Source organism: Brassica rapa, chromosome A05 (genome assembly GCF_000309985.2).
Source record: "Brassica rapa cultivar Chiifu-401-42 chromosome A05, CAAS_Brap_v3.01, whole genome shotgun sequence".
NCBI lineage: Eukaryota > Viridiplantae > Streptophyta > Magnoliopsida > Brassicales > Brassicaceae > Brassica > Brassica rapa.
The window spans coordinates 18,885,002-18,910,664 of NC_024799.2; the positions used below are offsets into that span (position 1 = coordinate 18,885,002).

The window sequence follows — 25,663 nt, forward strand, 5'->3', positions numbered from 1 at the left end:
CAGATGATTCTCCTCAGCCTAGCGGCTAAACCACGAAACCTATGATACCGAAACATTTGATCGACCCGGGTTCGACTCTCCTACGAGTAATGGGTGATTTTTTTTTTTTGTTCAAACATATATCTCAGGAATCGAAGAGTCTCTTCCAAACGATATCATGTAACTCAGTAACCGAAGAGTTTCTTTTCGTCAAGATTGGGTGTTATATGATTGGTTATTTCAGTAACTGACTTCAATAATCGAAGAGTTCCACAATAATCAAGAGTTTATTTTAACTGACTTCAATAATCGAAGAGTTCCTTTTTGTTCTATAAATATAAGGGACGATATCAGACCTTTTATTCACTCACTTCATTTCGCTTGATATATCCTTTTGCAATACAAGTTAGTTTTCGATTTTTCTCATTTTCCATTCAATTCATGAACTTTTTTCTATTTCTATTTTATCGTAACATCTTAGTTTCGATTTTGTTGCAGGACAAAGTTTCAATGGAAGGAAGTTCAAAGAAGATGATGAAGCGTCCCATAGAGGAGGTTTACGGATGTGATGCCGCCGAAGGTTTCAAGAAGGGGAAGAAGGAAACTGTGGAACATTACAGGGCTCTTCTTCGTTTGTCCAACGAATACAGGCTATCTGAGAATGATTGGAATCTTGCATCCAGCAAAGCAAATTCAATTGCTGTCCAAATCGAGTTGCTTGAAGATATTATCAAAGCTGATGGAAAATTTGATTTAACTGCTGAGTTGGAGAAACTCAAAGAAGAGCACTCGGAAGCGGAAGGAATGCTTGCTGATGTGAAGGTCAAAGTCCCTGATTGGGATAAACTTGGCGAAAGTTGGCTCCATCATGAGTAATTTCATGTTATCGTCTTCTCTTTTTATGTTTTTAAGGACCACATTATGTTTGATTTTCAGTTTTTATTTTAAATGAATAAGCACTTTTGTTTCTCTTGTGTTGTTTCTTCAATTAACAACCTAAATAAAAAACTTGTTCAATGTTTTTCACTATTTTGTAATGGTTTGGCCTAGTGTTCTTATAACTTGGTTATCTGATTTGCTTATTTGTTTTTGGAAAGCCATCCTGAATACATAAAATGATATCCAGATTATATAAATCTATCGTCTGTGAATAAATGAGTTCACATTTACTCTGTTATCGAATATCCAACGTAGCCTAGTGGCAAGCCCTTCTACTCTTAGTGTACCCTTATCACACAATAAGTCGTGTTCGATCCCCGTTGTGTATACTCACATTTTTTTTGTTTTTAATTAAATATTCAAACGTTATTTTCGTTTTATTGTAGCTTTTGGCAAGTATAAGACCCTTGGTACAACGGCTGCACACTTGGATTAATCTATCGAGAGTTCACGAGTTCAATCAACATCAGATCACATTCTTTTTCATTTTTTTTTTGTAAACTTTAAAGGAATTTGTTTTTGGAAAGCTATCCTGAATACTTAAAATGATATCCAGATCATATAAATCTATCGTCTGTGAATAAATAAGTTCACATTTACTCTGATATCGAATATCCACCATAGCCTAGTGGCAAGCCCTTCTACTCTTAGTGTACCCTTATCACACAATAAGCCGTGTTCGATTCCCGTTGTGTATATTTTCACTTTTTTCTGTTTTTAATTAAATATTCAAAAGTTACAAGTTATTATCGTTTTATTATATCTTTTGGCAAGTATAACACCCTTGGCACAGCGGCTGCACACTTTGATTCATCTTTCGAGAGTTCACGAGTTCAATCAACATCGGATCACTTTCTTTTTCATTTTTTTTGTAAACTTTAAAGGAATATGCTAGGCTTTGGTGCATTTTGCTTTCTCACTCTTTTTCTGGAAACCCATCCTAAAAGTACCATAAGCATTTGACAATTCATCAATACATCCTAAAAATTTTTCAATAACAATCTAAATGAAAAAAACGTTAGGGATAATTCATTACAAACTTAAACTTAAACGTTAGGGATAATTAATATCAAAGTAGAAAAACAGTGTAGAAAACAGAACAAATATGACATTTTCACTTCCTTTGACCTTCCTGGAAATCTTTATCCATAAACTGGTCGAAGATCTCACAACATAGCTTGCTTCGTAAGTCCATCGCAGTTTCATCATTTATATTAGCCATGCTCTTCAATCCCAGTGACCTGCATTCCAGCATCTTCACAACAAAAATACCACAGTTGTATGGAAATTTTGTCTTTGGAAGCCCTTCTGCAAACTTAACTTCAAATGGACTGATATCTTCGAAATTAACCTCTTCACCAAGAAGTTCCATCTTTATGGCACTAATCAACACTGTCATAAATACCCAAAATTATACAATAAATCAATCACCAACAGACAACAAAATGAATATGTAAAAATGCATCACAATCACAAGCAGCAAGTGACAAACTTTTATTTTCTAAATTAGCTAATATTTTTACCTGCCAGTTCTTGGATTTGATTAAGAGCACGTTTGATATTTGCTTTTGGAAGACCACAATGGAAGAGTGTGATTGTGTTGTCCATCAATTGTATCTCCACCCCAATATAGTGACAGCTCAACTTATCTTCAATGACACCATATATAACATCAACATCTTCCAGCCATACCTTCTTTGGATGTATTAAACCTTTCACAAGTTCGCCTACACAGCCCTCCAATAACTTTTTTTTTTCTTATGTGGCTTCCTGACAGATTCATAAGCGTACCCAACCTCTTCTAAGAATTTGACTGGTACAAAGCATGCTGGTGGAAGATTGTTGTTGCGGAACCAAGCACCTTGCTCAACCCTCTTACAATTTAGCATTTCAAATGCAACATTTATGTGCTGCCAATGTAACAATATAGTTAGAAACTTCATATAGAACTGCTATAACATGGACATCTAGCATAGCTCAACTCAACCTCTTCCTAAACATATCACACAATCAAATAGAAGACAGAACAGAGTGTTGATTACCTCTTTGTTGAGATTGTTTTCTGCATCGTCCATTTTTTGAAAGAACTCTTTTTCAATTTCTTTTCCATTGATATAAAACGGTCTGTAGTTGATAAAATTAACTAGTATCAATCGAAACTTTTACAAAATAAATTAGGAATATTTATGCGAGGACAAAAAGTTGCTTACACACGATATATGCCCCGTAGATCCATCCAGTGTGTAAGCCTTGAAAACCGAGGAAATTCAGGTGTCACAAATGGATCAATTGGAAGGATTACCTCAGGTGTTACAGGTATAGGAGGGTTTCTAGGTCGTATTGGCCTCTTCTCTTCTCGCTGTAGAAAAGGAAGCAAATCTACTGGCTGAGCATTTGCTTTCTTCTTCTTACCAACATGTGGCTTCCCCTTTAATTAAAAATAAAGACAAAAATTCAGGATCGTTTTTATCTTTATACTTGAATGCCTTCCTAATATGAAGTAAAAATATTTTTTATACCTTTTTTGCATGATCGTCTTGACTTGGTTTCACACTCTTACCCTGCTTTACTTCTATCTGTGAAACAAAACCGATATATCAAACTATTGACCTGAACTTCAATTCAAGTGGATCTTATTCATTTTTATTACCTCTTTTGCCATTTTCCCAACACCATCTTCTGATGGACCAGCTGCTTCATTTTTCTTACAAGCGACAGCCTTCGCCTTCCCCTTTTTGAATGACAAAAATTCAGATACATTTATATCTTAATTCCTAGTATGATGTATAAATATTTCATACCTTTTTATCACCATCTCCTTCACTTGGATTCACACTCTGCGTCTGCTCTTCTTCCATCTGAAAATCAATACCGAGATATTAAACAAATGACATTATTTTTCAATTCAAGTGATCCAAGGCATTTGTTTTACCTTTTTTGTCATCTCCCAAACACCATCTACCCATTTTCTTGGTTTTCGCATCTCAGAATGGTGGAAGTAAATTTGTTCTTTAGAATTGTTCAAAGAGACAAAACACGAGCCATCAAACAAAATGACTTTAACTTTTCCAGCGCACCAGGCACCATTGTCGAACGCCTCCACGTCCTGCATTAGCTCATAACTTTTCTTCGCTCCAGATCTCTCAGGTGGTGGTTGAGGACGTATTCTGTCAATTGATACACGTGTCTCAACACTCCTTTTCCTCTTCTTTTCGTCCAGAGACGGGACGAAGTACTCAACTTTCACCATCTCAACCCCATCAACCAAATATGTTGCCAACACATTTCCTGGATACCATTTATGACAAGTATTGTCATCTTGTGATGAAATCTCCACATTTGCTCCGATCTCAAAGGGATTTTGAACTCTGCTTTCTACATCCTGTGATGGTTTAGATTCAAGGATATCCAGTCATTTTGATAGTTGCTGAGTATTTATTAAAGGTTTTAATGAAAGTAATACCTTATTTTGCTCTGTTAAAAGATTTCTGCGAGCTCGGGTATTTGGCTGTGTGTCGGAAATGTTTGGTGAAATGATCTCATTCATAAGCTCGTGAGTCTCCTGAATTCAGGAATGGTTGAATGAACACGTACAAGGGCTTCCAAAAATTACTTGAAAAGTCCAATTTTTTAAAGAAGGTACCTGCTGCGTCTGAATTGGAGTAAGGACTGGAGTCTCAATATTCTGTTGAGCTATTGGAGAACCAGGTGTCTCTTTCGTGATCTCATTCATAGGCTCTCGTGTATCCTGATGTCAGGAATGGGATTATGAACACGTACCAAATTCATAATTTTATAAATACCAACAGTTTTCAAAATTATACTTGCCTCATTGTTAAGTTGTTCATCTGCTTGATCTGCATTGGCTTCACCTTGTCTGGAAGCCGTCTCATGAAATGGAGTTGTGTCAGTCTGTGCAAGTACAACAAAAATTAGGAAGGCAAGCCTAAATATGTATAACATCTTCCAAAATTACTTGACAACTCAAAACTGAATCAAGAACTAGATAAACATTAATTTTAATTTCCGAAAAAAAAGTTACCTCATTGTTTGGAGTTTCATATGAAGTAACTCTTTGTAGTTTCTCTAGGTTTGTCACACGTTCTTTAATCTGTTTCCTGTCTTTTTCAATCAAACACAAACGATCGTTCATGATCCTTAAATTATCTCCCACCATCTCGCTGATTCTGTTGATCTTTGATTCCAAAGACTCCTCCTGATACGAAGTAGAAGCTTGACTCATCCCTCCATTCCCAAACAGTAAAGATGCTCTTCTTATTTCTTCATTAGCACCGTATAGGTCTACTGACATGTTTCGCCAATCTCTAATTTTAAACTTATAACCTCTCTTGGATAAATCGGCCATGTCATCCAGATCTTTATTAGCTTCGTCTCCCATGCAAACATCATCTTCTGGATCATTAGAAATAGGAGGTAGGATGCATGTGACCTTAAGCTGAAACCATAAAAATAATTAGCTTTTAAATGGAGAATCATAAGGCAAAACAGAAACAAGAAAAAAATAATGTAAAAACTTACATGATCTTTGATTTCAATTAGGAGAACATCTATCAGCTGTGGAGAAGCTATTTGAAGGTACTTCTCACACAAAAATATTGGGGTAGACGGTTGAACGCTCAGAATAGGAACAACTTGACTGAATGCATACTGTAGCAAAGGTACTGACTCAAGTATCCATATAAGAAATGCCATAGGGAACCCTTGCAAATCATAATTGTTTTTGTCGAGGCTTTTGTCGACAGCTCTCTGAAGTGATTTTAACAGCAAATTATAAGCTGTTCTCCCCCATGGGTATGTCATCAAGACATCCATATCCTGCGCTATTTTCACATAATCCAAAGTAAAAGTTGTGCCACCGTCGAGAAGGCTCTTCTGTAGTAGTATGCTCTCAATCAGGAGGAGCATTGCAAGGCAGAATCTCTCATCAGAAGCATCTTCTCTTGTGTTTCTGAGCTGCTTCTCCACGTCCTTTACTGTATGAGTACGCCCTTTTAGGAAGTCCCACTTAAATTTCTCGGTTCCCTCTCGTGGTTCTCTTGCTTCACCACTACATTTCAAACCAGTCACCATGTGGAATTCTCTTATAGAGAACCTCATTGGCTGAGCACCAAAATGGAACCATGCTTCGTGTCTCTTCACTGTCTTGATGCTTTTGGTGAGAACTGCGTGCACTATCTTAGCTGATAATTTCAAAGACCTCTCTCCAAGCTTGATCACCGGTCCCAAAAACGTCCCTCTTATTCTGTTGAACTCATCATTTCCTAGAATTTCCTTAACAGTTTTGATATAAGCAACTATCGAGTGTTGGTTTATCGATATCGTCTTCTCTGGCTCTGATCCAATCGGATACCTCAGCTCAGGCAGTGCTAGTCTTAATGGTAATGGATCTCCCATCTTGTTTCTATCCTGCGTAAACAAGAAAAATTTTATTTGTCTAAATTAATTAAAATCCAATTTTCAGGAAGGGTTTCCTGAAAAAAATACAAATCCTTCCCGAAGTCTATACACATGCTTTCACATGAACTAGAATTCTACGAATCATATTAGGTTAAAACGAGCAAGTCTATACACAAGCAAAAACCAGGAGACCAATCTCTCAGAAAGAAAACACACATAAGGTTGAATCTGCAACATACCTTCAAGAGATAGAGCTCTAGAAATGGTTTTTCTCGGAGAATAGAGAGAGCTCGCGTAAAAGATCGAGAGAGAGAGAGTTCTGGAGATGGGTTTTCGTCGGAGATCGAGAGATATGGAGATGAGAGAGAGATTCGAGAGGCGGAGACGAGTGAGATTCGAGAAGTTTGAAACGGCGAGAGTGTTGAGACGGCAAGAGTTTTGTTTTTTTTCAATCGAAATGTATTGTTTTGGAAACCTATCCTATATTAATTGGGTTAAGTATGCTTATGTAATATTCTTTAACAGATGATTCTCCTCAGACCAGCGGTTAAACCAAGGCTTTTTATAACTCAAAAGTCTCTCTATCCCCGGGTTCGATATGTGGTGGATTCAAAATCTATTTTAATTCTTTTTTGTGTTACAGTTTGGAGTTAAATAAAATTAAATGTAATCCATAACAGATGATTCTTCTTGGCCTAGTGGCTAAACTCCCACACTATCCAAATACGCAGACTCTCTCCCTCTGGGTTCGATCCTTTGTGGTTCTAAATTTTTGTTGTCTGTAAACATCACAATTTTAAGCTTACCATATACATGTCCAATCCTTAGTATATAATCTCATTTCATTCTTTTTTACATTTGAAACACTTAACTTTTTTTCTGGAAACCCATCCAGAAACAATATTTTAACCTTCCAAGATATATGATACCCAAATAAAATACTTGATATCCTTCCAATCTTTCTTATGTAACCAGACGCCAACAACATAACAAAATAAACAGTCATAACTAAAACCGAGTCTTAACTAAAACAAAAAATGTTTTCATGCATCATTCTCATTTCCCAAAGCTCTCATCCACAAATTGGTTGAAGATCTCACAAGACAAGGTTCTCCTTAGCTCCAATGCATTGTCATCATTAATCTTTGTCATGTCTCCTATCTTCAATGACTGGCACTCCAGAATCTTGACAAGAAATATCCCACAGTTGAAAGGATGTTTTGTCTTGGGTAAACCTTGTGCCTGCTCAATCTCAAATGGAATCATCTTCACCTTATCTACCTCATCACCAGAAGATTCCACCAGCAGATTAGAAATCAACACTGTCATATTTAAAAATCAATATCAAGATAGAATCAGTTGAATATTTCAAACCAAGAAACAGATGAATACATCAAATACAGATTGTTTATACATACCTGCCAACTTTTTCACTTGAGGAATATCAATGCTGTTGCTTTCCTTTTGAAAACAATCATATACTGTGATTCTTTTCTTCTTCAAATGAATTTCCATCCCAATCCAGACATTGCTTTTTTTTCCAAGAGTAATCCCATACACAACATCAACATCTTCTCCCCATGTCTTCTCTGGATATACCTTCCCTCTCACAGTATCTTTAAATAAATCGTTGAAAATCTTTTTACCTTTGACCTTTTCTTTCTTGTAAGCCAAATCATCAGAGAGCAAGCAATGCAAGAACTCCATAGGTAGGAAGCACGCCTTTGGAATCTTGTAGTTGTGGAACCAAGCAGCATTCTCATTTCTTCTGCAATTTAGCATTGCAAAGGCTCCATCAATGTGCTGCAAAAAAAAAGGCAAACATTATCTAATTTGTTACTATATAATTTCCTGAAACTAAACAAATCCTTCCTGAATTTTTTTTTAAAAAAAAAGCTCAAGGCAAGAACATATGTAAACAAATTACCTCTTTCTTAAGGTCCTTTTTTGCATTTTCCATGCTTTGAAAGAAAGATTTCCTTATCTTATTATCATTGATTGATAGGGACCTGCAGTCGATTAAAGATTCAAAGGAATTACCAAACCTCTTATACATAAATATAAGAATATATAGACAAGGACAGAAACATGCTTACGTTTCATGCATGCCGGGCTTTAATGTCATCCAATTTTGAAGCCTTGAAAGCTTATGTTCCGCAGGAGTTGAAAACGGATCAACTGCAGGTATAATCTCAGGTATTACAGTTAAAGCCGGATTTCTGTCAGACTTGAATGGAGTTTTTGTGTCTCTAGATCGTTTAGGCACCCTCTCGCTCCTTCTTAGGAAAACATTATCCATTCCTGAATTTTGTGATGAGGCAGCAGCTTTCCTTTTCTTATCAGGCTTCACCTTTAATCAAACAATAGACACCAAGCAAAATATTATCAAATTTGTTGCAATCGGAATTTCTGGAAACCATTCCTGAAACTAAAATGTATGTATATCAAACAATTCACGTGAAGTATAATTCTAGTTATGATTTACCTTATCTGCCATCTTCCAGACTCCATCTTTCCATTCTCTATGAATTCGCAAATCTGAATGTTTGAATAGAATAGTTTCCATAGAAGTATAGAGACACACCGAGTATGTGTTATCACCAAGTACCATGCTAATTTGTCCGCTGCTCCAGCCATTGTTGTAGAAGGCTTCTACCTTATCCATCATCTCAAAGGATTTTTGGTCACTAGTTGGTGTTGCAGGACGTATTTTGTCAGCCGTGATAGTATCCTGAAGTTTCTGAAGTCTATGTTGGTCTGTGAAGAGTGTCGTGTACTCAACTGTCAGCTCCTCTAGTCCTTCACACAGTTTAAGATCAACAACCTTTCCTGGATACCATATTTCGTCATCAGTAGACAAAATTTCAACCTCTGCGCCTATTTGAAAGTGAGCTAGAAGCCTGCTTACTTCAACCTATTAAAAATGAAGATTCAGTAACATCAGCGGTTTTAAATTGTTAGAATAATAATTAAAGATCAAATATACTCGATGCATACCTCGTTTTTTTCTGAAAAATCTATAGCACTTGTCTGAAGATGCTCTGTTTGCTGAGTAATAGGCGGCATCTTCGAAACATATGTGGAAACTAGCTCAGTAGTAGGTTCTGTAGTATCCTTGAGATTTTCTTCTGCTTGATTCTGCTCTGATGGTGTCTCATCGGATTGATCTCCCTCACTTGTCTGAAGGTGCTGTGTTTGCGGAGTAAGAGGCTGTGTCTTCGAAACATCTGTGGAAACTAGCTCAGTAGTAGGTTCTGTAGTATCCTTGAGATATTCTTCCGCTTGATTCTTTCTGCTTGATTGTGAATGCTCTCCTTCACTTGTAGAAAAATATTGGGTCGCAGTTTCTGTCTCACTCTATAAGACAAAAGTAAATGGTAAGAGTTAGTTGAATAGAAAAATATTACCTAAACATTTTAAATATTTCTTCTTACCAAAGCATTCTTATTTTCTTCAATAACTAGTGCAATTAGTGAAGACAATGGAGAGGAAGGTCTGTAATGCACAGCATGTGTATCCTCCTGTAATAACAGTAAAATAAAAGAGGTAGTTATGAAGAAGTTTCTACAATTTAAAATTCAAGTTGTACTTATGAAAGACATTTCTATGCTTACCTTTTTATTGTTTGCTGAAATGATCTCAGTCAATGGCTGTGTAGCCTCATACGTTTCCTCTGTTACCGTCTGCAAAAAAAACAAAAAAAAGTCAGGTAGGGGATCAAAAACACGTACAAAAGCTTTCAAACATTACTTGAAATCTCCAAGATTTTTTGAACATTTACCTGCTGTTTCTGAATTGGAGTAAAAACTTGAGCCTCAATACTCTTTGGAGATATTGGAGAAGAAGGTGTCTCATTCATTTCCAGTGTTTCTTTTTGCAAAACTTGAGTCTGAGCAGCAGGTGACTCAATCACAATCTGCAAAAAATATCAGGAAAGGCCATCATGAATACATTCAATTATAATTTCTAGAGTAAATATTACCTCATCATCTGGTTTTCCTTCTCCTTGATTAGTTTTGGGTGGCGTTTCATCAGTAGAGGTTTGTGTTTCCCTCTGCCAAAAATTAGAAAGGTCTATATATGTAAATCACCCAAAACTAATTGTAAACTCCAACTGTCATTGAGCATATACCTCTTTTGTCAGATTAGGAGTAAAAACTTGAGTATCAAGGGCAGGCGTGTCATCCGATGGCTCTCTCTCAATCTGTAAAAATTATCACGAAGTCAATCCAGAGTACGTTCTAAAGCTTCCAAACATTAACTTAAAAATCCAAGATTTTTTTTGACCATGTACCTGCTGAGTCTGACTTGGAGTATAAACGGGAGTTTCAATACTCTTTGGAGCTATTGGAGAAGAAGGTGTCTCATTCATTTCTACTGTTTCTTTCTGCAAAACTTGACTCTGACTAGCAGGTGACTCACTTGTTAATTTCTCTCTCACAATCTGCAAAAAAATATCAGGAATGGCCATCATGAATACATTCAACTATAATTTCTAGAATAAATATTACCTCATCATCTGGTTTTCCATCTTGATTAGGATTGGATGGCCTCTCACCGGTAGACGTTTCTGTTTCTTTCTGTCAAAAATCAGAAAAGCCTTTATATGTAAAAAAAAATCACCCAAAACTAATTTGTAAACTCCAACTGTGAAAACAATATCATTGAGCATATACCTCTTTTGTCAGATTAGGAGAGAATACTTGAGTATCAAGGGCAGGAGTTTCATCATCTGATTCATTCATTGTGTCCTGCAAAAATCAAGAATGCATTCTAGAATATGTACAAAAGCTTCCAAATATTACTTCAAAACTCAACAATATTTTATTGGTTACATACCTCATTTGTCAAATTAGGCTGTTGAGACATTGGAGATAAAGGCGTCTCACTCGATGATTGCGTGTAATCCTGCAAAAATCAGGAAGGCATTCAGGATTTTGTACAAGAATTTCCAAATATTTTCTTAAAAATTTTTGAGCATATACCTCATTTTGTTGAGACTTTGGAGATGCAGCTGATTCAATCATTGTCTCCTGCAAAAATCAGGAATGCATTCAAGAAGTACAAAAGCTTTCCAAATATTACTTCAAAACTCAACAATATTTATTGGTTACATACCTCATGTGTCAAATTAGGCTGTTGAGACATTGGAGATAAAGGTGTCTCACTCGATGGTTGCGTGTGAGACATTGGAGATAAAGGTGTCCCACTGGATGGTTGCGTGTGAGACATTGGAGATAAAGGTGTCCCACTGGATCGCTGTTTGTCAAATATTAGGAAGGCATTCAAGAATATGTACAAGATCTTCCAAAAAATACTTGAAAATGCAAATGTAAAAGAAGATGTTTTGAGAATTTACCTTTTGTGTCACGTTAGTGGGAAAAACATTGCTGTTTCCTTCCAACTCTGACACACGAGCTCTAAGATGTATGTTTTCTTCTTCCAGTAATGACATTCGATCCTTCATGCTCTTCAGATTCTCCTCCATTACCGTGATGATCCTGTTCACTTTTTCATTTACTGAATCCTCATCAATCGGAGTAGAAGCTTGGCCAGTCTCCTTATTTGCCATCATTTGAATAAGAGCATCCAATGTGTCAAATGTGTCTACACACCTATTTTCCCAGTCATCGGCTGTAATCTTGTACCCTTTCTTTGTTACATCTTTCACTGTTTCCAACTCGTCACTATATTTGTCTTCAATGGAGATATCATCTTCTGGATCATGAGGAATAGAAGGTAGTATGCAATGGACCTTCAGCTGAGAATATTTCAAAAAAAGACCAATGAGAAACATATTAAAAAGAAGAAGCCAAATAAACTGAGAAACATATACTTGGAAAAGCTTACCTTTGTATCAGCTTCAACCTGTAAAACCCTATCAAGTGATGGATTCTCTATCTCAGTGTATTTTTCACACAAGTAAGTCGGCCCAGGAACCTCAACTGTTGGTACACACTTACTGAACTTATTCCTTAGCAAAGGAATCGACTCTAGTATCCAAAGAAGGAATACTAGAGGATAACCTTGCAACTCAAATTTGGATTTATTCTCCAAATGATTCGCGACAGCGTTTTGAATTGACTTCAGGAGCACAATGTAAGCCTCTTTTCCCCATGGATATGTCATATCCTGTGCATTTTTCGCATATTCCAAAGGAAAACTCCCTCCTTTGCTCTTCCGCAATAATATGCTCTCTACCAGGATGAGCATTGCGAGGCATATTCTCTCCTCAGAAGCATCTTCTCTTGTGTTTCTGAGCTGGTCCACCACGTCACTTAACTTATGACTACGCCCCTTTAGCAATTCCCAATTAAATCTCTCGGTTTCCCTTCGTGGTCCTTCTAATGCACCACTACATTTCAAGCCTGTCATCATATGAAATTCTCTTATAGAGAACCTCATTGGCTGCGCACCGAAATGGAACCAGGCTTCATTCTCCTTGACAGAAACGATGCTTCTAGTGAGAATGGCGTAGACTATCTTTGCTGATAACTTCAATCCTCTCTCACTGAGCTTCATTACAGGTCCCAGAAATGATCCTCGGACTCTTATCATCTCATCTGGTTTTAGGATGCTTTTGACAATAGAGATATAATCTGAACCAGAGTATTGGTTGATTGCTGACTTTTCTTTTGGCTGTGAACCAATAGGATACTTCAGCTCTGGCAGTGCTAGTTTTAGAGGTACTGAATCTCCCATCTTGTTTCTATCCTGCGTAAACAAGGAAAAAAAAAATTTCAAACTTTTCTGGAAGGCTTTCCTGAAATAACACAAATACAAAACAACACAAAAGTCTTCATTTGCTTCGCTTGTTAATAAGAACGAGTAACACACAAATCAAAATCAAAACGCAAGCTTCCCAAATTTTAATTCAAAAACCCTAATTTTAAAAAGTTACCGATTTTGAGAGTAGAGAGTGTGACGCTGATGATTAGATAGCCGGAGAAGATGATTATCGAGCCGGAGAAGATGATTAGCGAGCCGGAGAAGACGATTAGCGAGCCGGAGAAGATGATTCCCGAGCCGGAGACTTCGATTCCCGAGTCGGAGAAGATGATTCCCGAGCCGGAGACGACGATTCCCGAGTCGGAGAAGATGATTCCCGAGCCGGAGACGACGATTCCCGAGTCGGAGACGACAGTGCCGGTGAGGGTTTGAAGATTCCCGAGAGGAGACGACACGATTCGCGATCGAATGAAATGAAATGTTTTTTTTTTCTATTCTTATAACAAAGGGTATAAAGGTAAATTACCCCTTTAATGAAACCTATTTTTGTGACTTCTGATCCTGAGTGCTAGTTTGGGGAGGAAAACTTCAAAAGGTGCTATTATTGACAATTGCCCTTTTAAAAACGTGCATCATTAAAATGTTACCTAAAACATGCAACACTAATATATAACATGCATCAATAAAACTAGAATTTGACTCACACAATTGTACGGATATTATTTTCAGTTGATTAAATTTAAAAATAATTATTTATTCAAAAAATATTTAAGAATGGCTATGTTTTTAAAACTTATATGGTATTATTTGCTCATAACTCATTTGTCATTTGATAAATTGTTAGAAATAAAAATTTTAGCATAATATAACTCAGTTGTCATTTGCTAAATTTATAGTTTTTATTTATATTTTTTATTATTTAATTATAATATTTTCATTTTATATTTGAAAGATAAATGAATTTTCTTTCAAACAATATTTTTGTAAATGTATTTTTTAAAAAATAATCAACTAAAATTGTTATTATCATTGAATATAATTATTTTTGACATAATTTGAGTTTTCGTTTACATCAAAACTTATCATATTTTAGGATAATTTTAATTTAAAATGTAATTTTCATATTTTTCAAACAAATTCTAAAAATATTTTTTTAAATATTTTGTTATAATTGTTAAAAAAATATTGAGTTGCATTTCAAATAAAAAGGTAAAGATATTAAAAATATTCTAATTAAAATATGTAAAATTTAATATAGTTTTAAGGAAATTGTCAAAATAAAAAAAATTACACATAAAATAATCATGATTTTTGTTAACTGGGCGGATCATTATTTATATGATATCGCACACGAAAGAAAAAAAAATTTAAATTATCTAATTAACTCTATACTCATTTTATTTATATTTTTATATGGTATCATACATTCGTAAAAAAATAGATAGTTTAAGATGAAAAAAAATATATTTACTTAATGAATATAATATGAACGAATATTACAAATACATCATTTAATAAAATAAATAATTAAAAAGTGAAAATTCATACCCGCGCTGGCGCGCGGATCAGGATCTAGTTTTAAATTATTCTACATGTTATTTCCCAATTCAAAGTTTCAAACCATAAAACCACATAATCTTTGTGGTTAAAAAAAAAGAAAAAAAAAGCATAGGCGATGGAGAGGCATGTTTTAACGAGGGTCAAGTTGGTTTTTATTTGGTTAATTGTTTTTGGTTCAAGTGTTTCGACTTTAATTTAGGTTGTAAACGAATTTTGGTTTACGTTGTAAACCATTAAATCAGTGAAAAGCCGGGTTTGTGTTTCAGTTTTTTGAATTGGTGAGTAATACGTAAAATAACTTAAAATATGTGAAATTAAGATGAAGTTGAAAGTTTGTGTATAATTGTTATTATATGATATTTTGTGGGGGAATTATGTCCTTTACTCAAAAACATTTATATAAGTTTATAAATTCAACCCCATTTCCTAATCTTAAAACCTAAACAATAATCAATAATCTAAACCCAAATGTTAATGTAGTTTTGATTGAGCATATCTTTTTAAAATTAGTAGCCAATTTAGAATATTTCAAACTTCTTAAAAATATTCTATTGATGTAAATATAAAGATTATCTATTGTATATATGATTAAATATTGGTTCCATTTTATATATTAATTCAAAATTAAGAATTAAATTTATAATATAATAGAAACTTTGGGTTTTATTGGTTTTATTAAATATCAAGGTTCATAATCAGAGATAGTGAAAAACTAAATTCAAGTTCGAGCTTAGAGTGAGAGATGTGAAAATAAAAATAGAATGATCAAAATGTTAATGAGGCAAAGTCTTGAGAGAAAATGAGAGAAAATAGAATTTTTAGGTTGAAATCTATTTATAGATGTCTTAAAACGAGCTGGATCCACCCAATAAAGCTCGGTCAAACCAATAAAAAGTGGTCTTTCCGTCTGACATGGTCATCCCACTATAAGTAGGTCGCTACAACACTTAGTTGTGTGGGGCTTCTTGGGGAACCATAGCGACATGCTCTGGTCGCTACAGCTATGGTCGATACATGGTTGATATGACTCCAGTAGATAGATCATAACTCCTTCAATACAGCTACAAATGATTTGAAACCCCGGCATTGGAAAGCTAACTCAATTGTCTATATCGTCCCGAAATTCGAGCTTCAGAAGAGATCTTTAAGGCCGTCATCCATGTTCATCTTTTACCCTTTTGACTCAAAACTCCTCAAATTCCCTCAAACTCACCAATAAATATCTCCAAAACCTGATATAGACACATGCAATGCGATATAAATATGTATAAATGCATCTCTATATGATCATTATATACATTAAATGATAATTTAAAATCATGGAAATTTATAAGATATCAACCCTCCCACACTTATCATTTACTTGTCCATAAGTAAACTTTCAAGAACAAAGTGAGAAAGAGGTGCGAAGGTGGAAGCTCATTACCAAAAGATATTTTTCAAAGCCGTCAACGTGATATCCTTACAAAATCATACCAAATATCAAGAGCAAAACATCATATGAAACTCTAACTTCTCTAGGCTGATACTACTCAAATTACCCTAAGGAGTGATTTTACTCTCTCAAATAAGAAGTTCAATTGTAGTACTTAGGGATCGAAGCTACAGAGAGTTAGGGCACACAATAGACTATTAAAACCAAGATTAAGCTAGGCAAAGCAGTAAATCAATGAAAGCAAGATGAACAAAGTAGTTGTTCCATTGGTTGATTGAGGTTGTAAACAATTAAGAGAAATAGCTAGACCTAGGGATTTATCAATCAAGAGATTCAAAACTTCAATTCAAGGATGCTAATGGTTTACAGATTAATTTTAGAACTTGATTTTAATAAGTAAGCAATCCAGCTTTCACATGCAATTGCTAATCAGATGTTTAAGTCCAGTCTCAGCTGTCGCTTATTGACTTGGGGCGAGTGTCGATCGATGCTATGGCCTGAGCGTCGATCGATACTTCCCCAGACAAGCATTAACGACCTAATCAATATAGTTCAACTAGATTCCTAGACCAATTCTCGCATGCGCCTAGGTATCTAATCCAGCAGAGTTCGGGTTCCGTTAATTGATTGCACTTTCGTGCCTCTCAACTATCCTATGATTCTAGGTTCAAATAATTAGTCGCACTGTCGTGTTATTCTAACTATTCCAGATCCTAGTATTACAAATCATCCTGGTGTAGAAATCTATAGATAATATAGCAATCCTAATTGATCAGTTTGACATTAAGCTCATGAAATCCCTAAACCTAACAAGATGAATTACTTAGACATGCAAACAATAACACAAATCATAGTCTGAAAAATATAATAGATAAATCAATGGTAAGACAAATGGAGTTCCAATCAATATCTGAAGGAGAATTGATCTTCTCTCTAAACCTAAGAAAAAACAATAGAATAGGATAATAGAAAGCTTGTTACCGTTAACAATGATTTATAAATAAATACATAAATAGGGTTTCTGGTCGTCCATGGGTATTTTGGTAACTTGGTGTGGCTTCTGGGCTTCAAACGGTCTTGAAAAATGCGTGTCCCACGTTCTGGCATCACTGTCGATCGACACTAATGCTGTGTTAACGATCGACAGTTATTCATCTCCTCGATAGCTTCTTCTCGCGAGGCAGACTGACTACTTTTCAGTAAAACGGTCATAACCTCTGCTGCAGGTTACCATTGACCTCAAACCGATGGAATTGGAAAGCTAACTCAAAGCTATATTTTGTGTCAAAAGATGGGCTCAATATAACGGTGGGAAAGTCTCCATCTATAGCTAAATATCTGACGTGTATGTGCCGCTCTGCACATCAAAAGGCTCCAAAAGACACCAAAATCACCACATTCCTCCAAATCGTCCATGAACCTGTAAATACTCTAAATAGACTCTATATAGTAGTAAATATATGTTAAAACACTTATAGATCATGGCTAAAAGAGGGTAAAATCCATGGTCTATCAACTTCCCCAGACTTACCCTTTTGTTTGTCCTCAAGCAAAACAGACGGACAGTCTCTCTGAAAGAGGTTTGAAAACAGCAGGGACTCACATGATTTAAAACTTAAACTCAAAAATCAATATTTATATCGAGCAATAACCAAAATGAAAAAAAAACGACACAAAAATGAGAAAAATATTGAAGATATTTAGGATTGGCACGTGAACGTAAACTTCTCATAACCATAATTAACTTTTAAATTGCTAAATCATTATATAAAACAGAACTCTCATATTTTCATTGTAACCAAATAGTAGATCTGAGATTCTCTCGTCTAAATGTTAGGTTCTTATGCGATAAATGAATTTTTGACCTAAGATATTTTTAAAATAGAATCAGCTCATCAGTAAACAAATTATATAATTAACAAAAAAAAAATTTTAAATGATTTAAGGGCCAAAATTTATTCGATCAATAATATAAATTTTATTTTTCCATACGATATTTCTTAAATAATTCGTCCTACGCAAAGCGTACGTCTTATCCAAGTATACTTAATATATTACCAAAAAAATGTATCCACAAGATATTAATTTTACAGAATTTTCCCATTTTATGTCTGATTTGTTTCAGTTTGATTTTCCTTTAAAATTTTAAGGCTACAAAAATGGATATCACTGAATTAATTTACGTTGTGTTATTTATTTTTTTGAAACTCATTTACGTTGTGTTAAGTCGTAGAACCATAGAACCAGGCCCGGCTTAAATACATTATGGGCCTTGTGCAGACATATATTTTTTCCCAAAAATTATAAGGAAAAAAGTTTCATAGCTACCCGAAGTTTACACTAATATGGTGAAAACCATCCAATATATGAAAATATGTCTACAACAACACGAAGTTTATGTTAATACATGTCACATGTACGAAGTAAATAATAATATGGTAGCAACATCACAATTGGGTTTAATTAATTTTAAGCTAAGTTAATGGGGTCAATCCGTGATTTACTAAACTTAATAAACTTAATAATTTAATAAACTTAATAAACTTAATGGTTTATTAAGTTTCATAAACTTAATTTATTTTATTAATAAACTTTAACTTAAAAACTTAATAATTTATTATACTTAATAAATTTAATAAACTTAATGGTTTATTAAGTTTAATAAACTTAATTGATTTTATTAATAAACTTTGTAATTTAATAAACTTTAACATAATAAACTTAATAATTTATTATACTTAATAAGTTTATTAAACTTAATAATTTAATAAACTTAATAAACTTAAACTTAACAAATTTATTAAACTTAAACTTAATAAACTTAATAAATTCATTAAACTTAAACTTAATAAACTTCATAAATTCATTAAATTTGTTCAATTTATTAAGTTTAATAAATTTATTAAGTTTATTAATAAATGATTAAGTTTATTAAGTTTATTAATAAATGATTAAGTTTATTAAGTTTATTAATTAATGATTAATTTTATTAAGTTTAATAAATTTATTAATTTTTATAAGTTTAATAAATTTATTAATTTTATTAAGTAAGTTTAATAAATTATTAAGTTTATAAACAAAATCAATTAAGTTTATTAAAATTAATAAATCATTAAGTTTATTAAGTTTAGTAAATTACGGATTGGCCTCACTAACTTAGTTTAAAGTCAATTAAACCCGATTGTGATGTTGCCACTATATTATTATTTACTTCGTACATGTACATGTGACATGTATTAACATAAACTTCGTGTAGTTGTTGACACATTTTCATACATTGGATGCTTTTCACCATATTAGTGTAAACTTCGTGTAGTTAGAAAACTTTTTTCCAAATTATAATGATATTTCCTTAAATTTACAAATTAGGACTCTGTGCATGTGCACCTTGAGCACACCCCAAGAGCCAACACTGAATAGAACCAAATAAGAAAGATTTCTGATAAAAAGATTGTATGATTATTTAGGAGACTAGATTCCATGTTGTGTGCCGTGCTGCCGTGCTGAAAATACTTTTAGTTTTATAACCCATGTTCAAAAACACGGCCGAGTTGGCCGACTTCGCGCCGGTCAAACGTAATTCGGTGGTGTTTTGCCGCGATTTTGTGTTATTCGGGTAAAAACTCGGATTAAAAAAATATACATATTTTGACATTTTCCAGTTTGAAATCGGTTCTTTAAGCATAGATCTATCATATTTCATTGTTACCGATCAAGAATTGAAGTTAATCGTCGAAGAAAAAAATGATTTATGTTAAAAATAAATGAAAAACGGCTGTTAATTAGGGTTGGAGAAAAAACAGGTCGGGAGGAAAATGATGAAAGTAAAATTACAAATGTGTCTTTCATTAATGAAATGTTTAAAGAAAGAGCAAAAAAATGGACATTTTTGGGAATTGAACCCGGGAGAAGAGAACTAGTTTTTTTAAGGACTTGCATGCATGAGATTCTACGCGTACAGTTTTACGATGCAAGTCCTTACGGTACATTGTAAAACTGTACCGACATCGTCAATGTTTAGTCTACGCGTACGGTTATAACTCACTAGTTATTTATATTATTATTATTAATTTATTATTATGGCGGAGTCGTCACATGCATGCATGAGATTCATTCATTCATAATGTCACACTCACACACTATCCATTCCCCTTTTTTTTTTGGACTCTTTTTTTTTTGTTATAAAGAAAATAAAATTCTTAAAGTGACAGACTTCACGGGTTACACTGTGTTACTACCCGCCAAATTCTACCCGCCACCTTTTAAATTTCATTTTAGTTTCTTCACCGTCAATAAATCGTCAGGACAAAATAAATACTTTTACATTTCATTGTTTTATCGTACCAAGTGTGGTCAGTATCTCTAATAATTTTGAAGAATATTTAGAAAACTAGTTAGATTATAATTTTCGACGATGTTAATATATATGTCGAAGTAAATAAGGTAAAAAAAAATGGTTCGTTTATGGTTTTATATGGCATTTAAATTTTGAATATTGACTATCAGATTCAGTATATCATTTAGAATAGAAACAAAAGTAACCTAAAACTTATAGATTGAACTTCTTTTCAGAATGTATATGCAGAGCCGGTCCTAGTGTATTTGAGGTTACAAGCTAAAAAATAAAAAATGGCCGAATTTTTTTTTTTTTTGCACTAGGGAATTATCGAACCTTGCTCTTTCAGACTAGACATATGTTGATTCAACCACTAGACTACACAAGTTTTTGATAATTTTGTGGCCGCTTTTATATTTATAAAGTGGCGGCCGGAAGTCCATGCTTCACCAGCTTGGGCCCAAGACCGGCACTGTGTATATGGCACTGTGTATATGCATTTACAGCTTTAGTATCCTTTGAATTATTAATTATCAAAAAAAAATTGTATCCTTTGAATTATCGATTATACTAGCCAGAATTAGTACATGCTGACCTATTTACATTATATTTGAAATCCCATAGTGAATACGCGCACCATGACTAGTATTACTATTATTGTATTATATTATATTTACATTAATATGTAATATGAAAAAACTATAAAGAGAATCATCAGTCACGGACATCATGACTCAATCACTCTAAGCTAGAATGCTAGATACGGAATATCTTTCAGAAGCGTGGGACTAAAATATTACAAGAAATAGCTTCGAACAATTCACAGAAGCTAGCATGGTGAAAAATAATCTTGAACCCAACAGACTACTTTTGGTCGGGAACCCCAATAAGTTGGAACTTTGTTCAAGATTTATCAACCTATATTTGTATATGAATAGTTGAATAGTGTATATCCCAAGAACTGATTCTCTTTTTCCTATTTGTATAGGCAAAGACATAAACTAGCACCCAAGAGAACTTGCCTATGATCCTCTCTCTCAAAAAAATGTGGACCTAACAAGGAAGGAACAAGACAAAAAGAGTGAGAACGATTTTTTTTATTATATCTTGTAACTATATAGAGAATGGGAGGTGTCTCGTAAGTCAAGTAGTAATGACAAAACCCCTTCATAAATTGTCTACCCACTGGGCACTACACTACAAGAACCTTTGGTTGCTCCCATTGTTTTCACCTATAAATTACAAATATGACTATGCCTAAGGTTCTTAAGAAACCTAATATAACGAAGGTTTAAGTTAGTGGCTTCTAAAAGCTTAGACTATGCATTCTCTAATATTGATTATAGACTAAACATTGACAATGTCGGTACAGTTTTACGCGTTGGCTTTAGATATTATAAGGACTTGATCTGAGGTTTAGTTAAAATAAGGTGCAAGACATAAGACATGATTCTTAAAAGGTACTAGCTTAAGACCCGCGCAATTGCACGAGGTGAATGTTATATATAAAACTAATTTTTATCTATTATTATTTATTTATATTCATTTACGTATTATGTATATAATTAAATTAGAGTAAGAACATAAATCAAAACAATACATCTTGTTTATTTACGATACTTTTTTGGTAAATAAATCAAAACAATCATTTTATTTATTTTCTATGGTATATAACTAAATTTCAGTAACATGGACATAGATATATAGTATATTTTAATATAAATATTTATTATTGAAAATTCATACTCATATGATAAACACAAAATTTCTAATGTGCGATTTTTTAATGCAAATTTTAAAATTTAAATATTAAGGTTTCAATACTTTTTCAATATAAATTTAGAAATTATCATATTTAAGTATTATTCTATGTTATATAGTTTAATTTTAAACTATATTATTATATAATATGAATGTCTAGCAAATGAGACTTCATATTCATACGATTTATGATCATTTGTATCTTGTTATTACCAAAACAAAGTTAAACCATTGATCACAAAATTTTAGTGTGAGACATTTAACGTTTTTAATAATTTATAGTCGTTTTAGAAATTCAAAATATAACATATATTTTTTTATTATTATTATATGGTTAATGTTGTTGTTTAATATTTTTTAATAATATAAAATTAAACAAAAAAGAGCTAAGATACAAAATTTATTATCAAATATTTATTATTCATAATCATTAATTATCATATATACATTAATCATATTAAGCAACTCCGTAGCTTTTATTTAAGGAAAGTGCGAGAATATTATTTTGTACACTATTTATAAATTTAATAGTTAGTTTAATAAAAAAATATAATATAAGTTAAGATAAACCAACCTATTTTTCTATGAATTCTGAAATTCATTCTCATGGTCACACGTGACTACAAAATAATGTTGTAATGTTTCACAATTAATATATAAAAAAGATTATTGGCATGCTTCACGAAGCTAATTTTTGACCAAATATGCAAATATAAACTATGGAAATTTCTTAGGAACATACTAGTAATGAAAATCATTGGAGATCGTACTATCGTTATTCGTTACTGATTCTTTTGCAAAAATAAACATATAAGAAATGATTATGCTAGTTTATGTTGCTGAGTGCTACAGTTTATGGGTCTGACCGGTGACCATTCATAAAACAAGAGGAACAACAGAAAAAGAATATACCGGAAAAAAATAGCAAGAATGAAAGTGAATGGTTATTGCTTCTCAAATTTAATAAGGAATAATTTTATTTTTTAATTTTCTACAAAAAAAAAGAACGAAAAAGAATGAGATAGAATTATTATTCCTTGTGAATGGTGATTTTTTATAGGAACGTTAGAGAATGCATTATTTCCCATCATTTCTTGGTCACCTTTCGTAAAATAGTGTTGTTTTTCTAATTAAGCATTTTCATGTTTTTGTTTTTCTAAACATTTTCATGTTGTTTGTTTTTCTATACATTTTCATGTTACGGTATATATAGGCTGAGCATGTCCAAGCTATTCAAAATTAACCGAATCGTGGAACAGATCCAGTAACTAGCTAATTCATAGTTCTATTAAAATTGAGGTTAAGTATATAAAAGAAAAAAAAAACAAAGAAATGAATAGTAACAAAACTAGAGAGAGAACAGAAAGGAATAGAGATTTTGCCGAAACTTTTCTAAGTACAGTGTCTGAGTATTTTTTTGGTAATCATGTTAAATCAGTGTCTGAGTTCTTCAAACCTTCTCAGACTTGTCGTTTGTAATTAATCATTATCTGGCCGATTAAAAATGATTAACGTATTTGATTTCGTGTTTTCCGAATGCTTTCACACTAACCAATTACATTTTCACAAAATTTACAAATAGGTTCGTAGAGCATGCAGCCATGTGATGAGCACAAAAGTGAACAATTCTTTAGCAGTTTACTTATATCAACGTAAATAGCGAATGTTATTCCTAAATTTCCCTGAAAAGATAAGAATCTACGACTACAAAGATACGCCAATTTAGGAAAGTATGACAAACCCTTTAATTTCGTTTTGGAACTAAGTGACCTTATACCTGCTTAATAAAATCTAATATTCCAATCATCTAATCACAGTTTGGTGCTTACACTATTAAAAATAAACAAATATCGGCGAATACTTTTTCTATAAAAGGGTGCACACTATCATATACCTACTTACTAAGTCGTTTACACAACCCAAACCCTCATTCTAAGAGATGGGGTCTCACACACAAAACCTCTCTTTTCTTATCCTCCTTCTCCTAGGCTTCCTTGCTGTCTCATTCGCTTGCGAATGTAGCCCTCCTAAACCATCTCCGAGACCCCACAAACCGCCTAAACATCCCGTCAAACCGCCTAAACCACCAGCAGCCAAACCACCAAAACCACCGGCAGTAAAACCTCCTAAACCCCCCACCAAACCTCCCACCCTTAAACCACACCCCCACCCTAAACCTCCCACCGTTAGACCACATCCACACCCTAAGCCCCCTACCAAACCTCATCCCATCCCAAAACCGCCCACCGTTAAACCACCACCCTCCACACCCAAACCGCCCACAAAACCACCCACCGTTAAACCACCTCCATCCACCCCTAAGCCGCCCACCAAACCACCCACCGTCAAACCACCACCCTCCACCCCAAAACCGCCCACCAAGCCACCCACCGTCAAACCACCTCCGTCCACCCCTAAACCACCTACCCACAAGCCACCAACAGTGTGCCCACCGCCAACACCAACACCAACCCCACCTGTTGTAACGCCACCAACACCACCAACACCAACTCCACCAGTCGTTACGCCACCAACACCAGCCCCACCTGTTGTAACGCCACCAACACCAACACCACCGGTCGTAACGCCACCGACACCAACCCCTCCTGTCGTAACACCTCCAACACCACCGGTCGTAACGCCACCGACACCAACTCCTCCTGTCGTAACACCACCAACACCACCGGTCGTAACGCCACCGACACCAACCCCTCCTGTCGTAACACCTCCAACACCACCGGTCGTAACGCCACCGACACCAACCCCTCCTGTCGTAACACCACCAACACCAACTCCACCTAAGCCAGAAACGTGCCCAATCGACACGTTGAAGCTAGGCGCTTGTGTAGACGTTCTTGGAGGTTTAATTCACATCGGGCTTGGTGGAAGTAGCGCCAAGAAAGAGTGTTGTCCGGTTTTGGGAGGCTTAGTTGACTTAGACGCAGCTGTTTGTCTATGTACCACCATCAAAGCCAAACTTCTCATCGTCGACCTTATTATCCCCATTGCTCTTGAGCTTCTTATCGACTGTGGAAAGACTCCGCCACCTGGCTTCAAATGTCCCTCTTGATGAATGAAGTGTCTCTCTATCGTGTTTTTCTTTCTTTCTTTCAAGAATTTGTTAGTTTGATAATCTCTTGGGTGAGGTTAATTTGCGTGTGTGAGACCTTTAATCACTTGTTTTGTTGTACAATAAAAGGCTATGTTTGGGTTTTGTTGATGTAATTCTAAGAAGAAGAAATAAAAAATGTAAAACGGTATAATTATCTTTCAACAAAAACAAGTTAATATTTCATATCTGTGTACGCTTATTTTGTTTTTTTATGTACATATATACGTACGTAGTCACTTGTGGAGTAGCAGAAATGTGGATTTTATAGCCATGCAAATTGCACTGACGCACATGTGATATGCGCCCCCATAGCGTGGCTACTGTGTACTGACCAAATACATGTGTATAAATATAGTTACATACAAGTATATATATGCTAACAAATATATCATAC

At 34.3% G+C, this 25,663-nt stretch overlaps 4 protein-coding genes and 1 long non-coding RNA gene across 8 annotated transcripts; 2 read left to right on the forward strand and 3 right to left on the reverse strand.

The window, feature by feature from the left end:
* Window positions 1–873: 873 nt before the first annotated feature.
* Window positions 874–5,365, reverse strand: LOC117133952. Of its 2 annotated transcripts, XR_004458027.1 has the most exons (10): window positions 4,961–5,365; window positions 4,747–4,830; window positions 4,562–4,666; window positions 4,382–4,480; window positions 3,851–4,300; window positions 3,720–3,776; window positions 3,569–3,649; window positions 3,438–3,494; window positions 2,961–3,346; window positions 874–2,828 (listed from the first exon to the last, which is right to left on the reverse strand). XR_004458027.1 is itself a non-coding variant. In XM_033291162.1 (9 exons), exons 1-9 carry the CDS (start codon window positions 5,315–5,317, stop codon window positions 3,125–3,127), a joined length of 1,512 nt encoding a protein of 503 aa, XP_033147053.1. In that variant the 5' UTR covers window positions 5,318–5,365; the 3' UTR covers window positions 874–3,124. The 2 variants fall into 2 exon arrangements, 1 of the variants encoding a protein (XP_033147053.1); XM_033291162.1 differs by having other exon boundaries at window positions 874–3,346.
* A 1,907-nt stretch (window positions 5,366–7,272) lies between these two features.
* Window positions 7,273–11,568, reverse strand: LOC117133950. Of its 3 annotated transcripts, XM_033291157.1 has the most exons (17): window positions 11,455–11,568; window positions 11,322–11,369; window positions 11,176–11,244; window positions 11,013–11,087; window positions 10,848–10,916; window positions 10,631–10,780; window positions 10,469–10,540; window positions 10,319–10,390; window positions 10,118–10,252; window positions 9,951–10,019; window positions 9,771–9,857; window positions 9,334–9,693; window positions 8,822–9,250; window positions 8,433–8,686; window positions 8,264–8,345; window positions 7,755–8,139; window positions 7,273–7,658 (listed from the first exon to the last, which is right to left on the reverse strand). In XM_033291157.1, the coding sequence occupies exons 1-17, from the start codon at window positions 11,566–11,568 to the stop codon at window positions 7,393–7,395; spliced, it is 2,736 nt and encodes a 911-aa protein (XP_033147048.1). In that variant the 3' UTR covers window positions 7,273–7,392. The 3 variants fall into 3 exon arrangements, with proteins under 3 accessions (XP_033147048.1, XP_033147049.1, XP_033147050.1); XM_033291158.1 differs by lacking the exons at window positions 10,319–10,390; window positions 10,469–10,540; window positions 10,631–10,780; XM_033291159.1 differs by lacking the exons at window positions 10,469–10,540; window positions 10,631–10,780; window positions 10,848–10,916; ... (1 more) ...; window positions 11,322–11,369; window positions 11,455–11,568 and having other exon boundaries at window positions 11,013–11,081.
* On the forward strand, window positions 11,307–12,165 carry LOC117133954. Its single transcript, XR_004458028.1, has 2 exons — window positions 11,307–11,537; window positions 11,580–12,165. It is a non-coding gene; the product is annotated as an uncharacterized LOC117133954 (long non-coding RNA).
* Window positions 11,576–13,676, reverse strand: LOC117133953. The gene is made up of 2 exons (XM_033291163.1): window positions 12,187–13,676; window positions 11,576–12,097 (listed from the first exon to the last, which is right to left on the reverse strand). The coding sequence occupies exons 1-2, from the start codon at window positions 13,036–13,038 to the stop codon at window positions 11,603–11,605; spliced, it is 1,347 nt and encodes a 448-aa protein (XP_033147054.1). The 5' UTR covers window positions 13,039–13,676; the 3' UTR covers window positions 11,576–11,602.
* A 10,364-nt stretch (window positions 13,677–24,040) lies between these two features.
* On the forward strand, window positions 24,041–25,452 carry LOC103869117 (36.4 kDa proline-rich protein). Its single transcript, XM_009147181.3, has one exon. It carries the CDS (start codon window positions 24,097–24,099, stop codon window positions 25,225–25,227), a length of 1,131 nt encoding a protein of 376 aa, XP_009145429.2. The 5' UTR covers window positions 24,041–24,096; the 3' UTR covers window positions 25,228–25,452.
* The last annotated feature ends 211 nt before the right edge of the window (window positions 25,453–25,663 follow it).

What these genes read in the sequence shown, in the direction of transcription:
- LOC103869117 (XM_009147181.3), top strand. Translation starts at nt 24,097, where the DNA reads ATGGGGTCTCACACACAAAACCTCTCTTTTCTTATCCTCCTTCTCCTA.
- LOC117133950 (XM_033291157.1), bottom strand. Translation starts at nt 11,568, where the DNA reads ATGTCTCACACGCAACCATCCAGTGGGACACCTTTATCTCCAATGTCT. An exon ending in CTCCTAATCTGACAAAAGAG is followed by an intron (nt 10,917 to 11,012) that starts GTATATGCTCAA and finishes GATTTTTGACAG; the next exon opens with AAAGAAACAGAAACGTCTAC. An exon ending in ATGGAAAACCAGATGATGAG is followed by an intron (nt 10,781 to 10,847) that starts GTAATATTTATT and finishes ATTTTTTTGCAG; the next exon opens with ATTGTGAGAGAGAAATTAAC.
- LOC117133952 (XM_033291162.1), bottom strand. Translation starts at nt 5,317, where the DNA reads ATGGGAGACGAAGCTAATAAAGATCTGGATGACATGGCCGATTTATCC. An exon ending in ATGAACAACTTAACAATGAG is followed by an intron (nt 4,667 to 4,746) that starts GCAAGTATAATT and finishes TCCTGACATCAG; the next exon opens with GATACACGAGAGCCTATGAA. An exon ending in AAGACGATCATGCAAAAAAG is followed by an intron (nt 3,347 to 3,437) that starts GTATAAAAAATA and finishes TTTTAATTAAAG; the next exon opens with GGGAAGCCACATGTTGGTAA.
- LOC117133953 (XM_033291163.1), bottom strand. Translation starts at nt 13,038, where the DNA reads ATGGGAGATTCAGTACCTCTAAAACTAGCACTGCCAGAGCTGAAGTAT. An exon ending in AGGTTGAAGCTGATACAAAG is followed by an intron (nt 12,098 to 12,186) that starts GTAAGCTTTTCC and finishes AAATATTCTCAG; the next exon opens with CTGAAGGTCCATTGCATACT.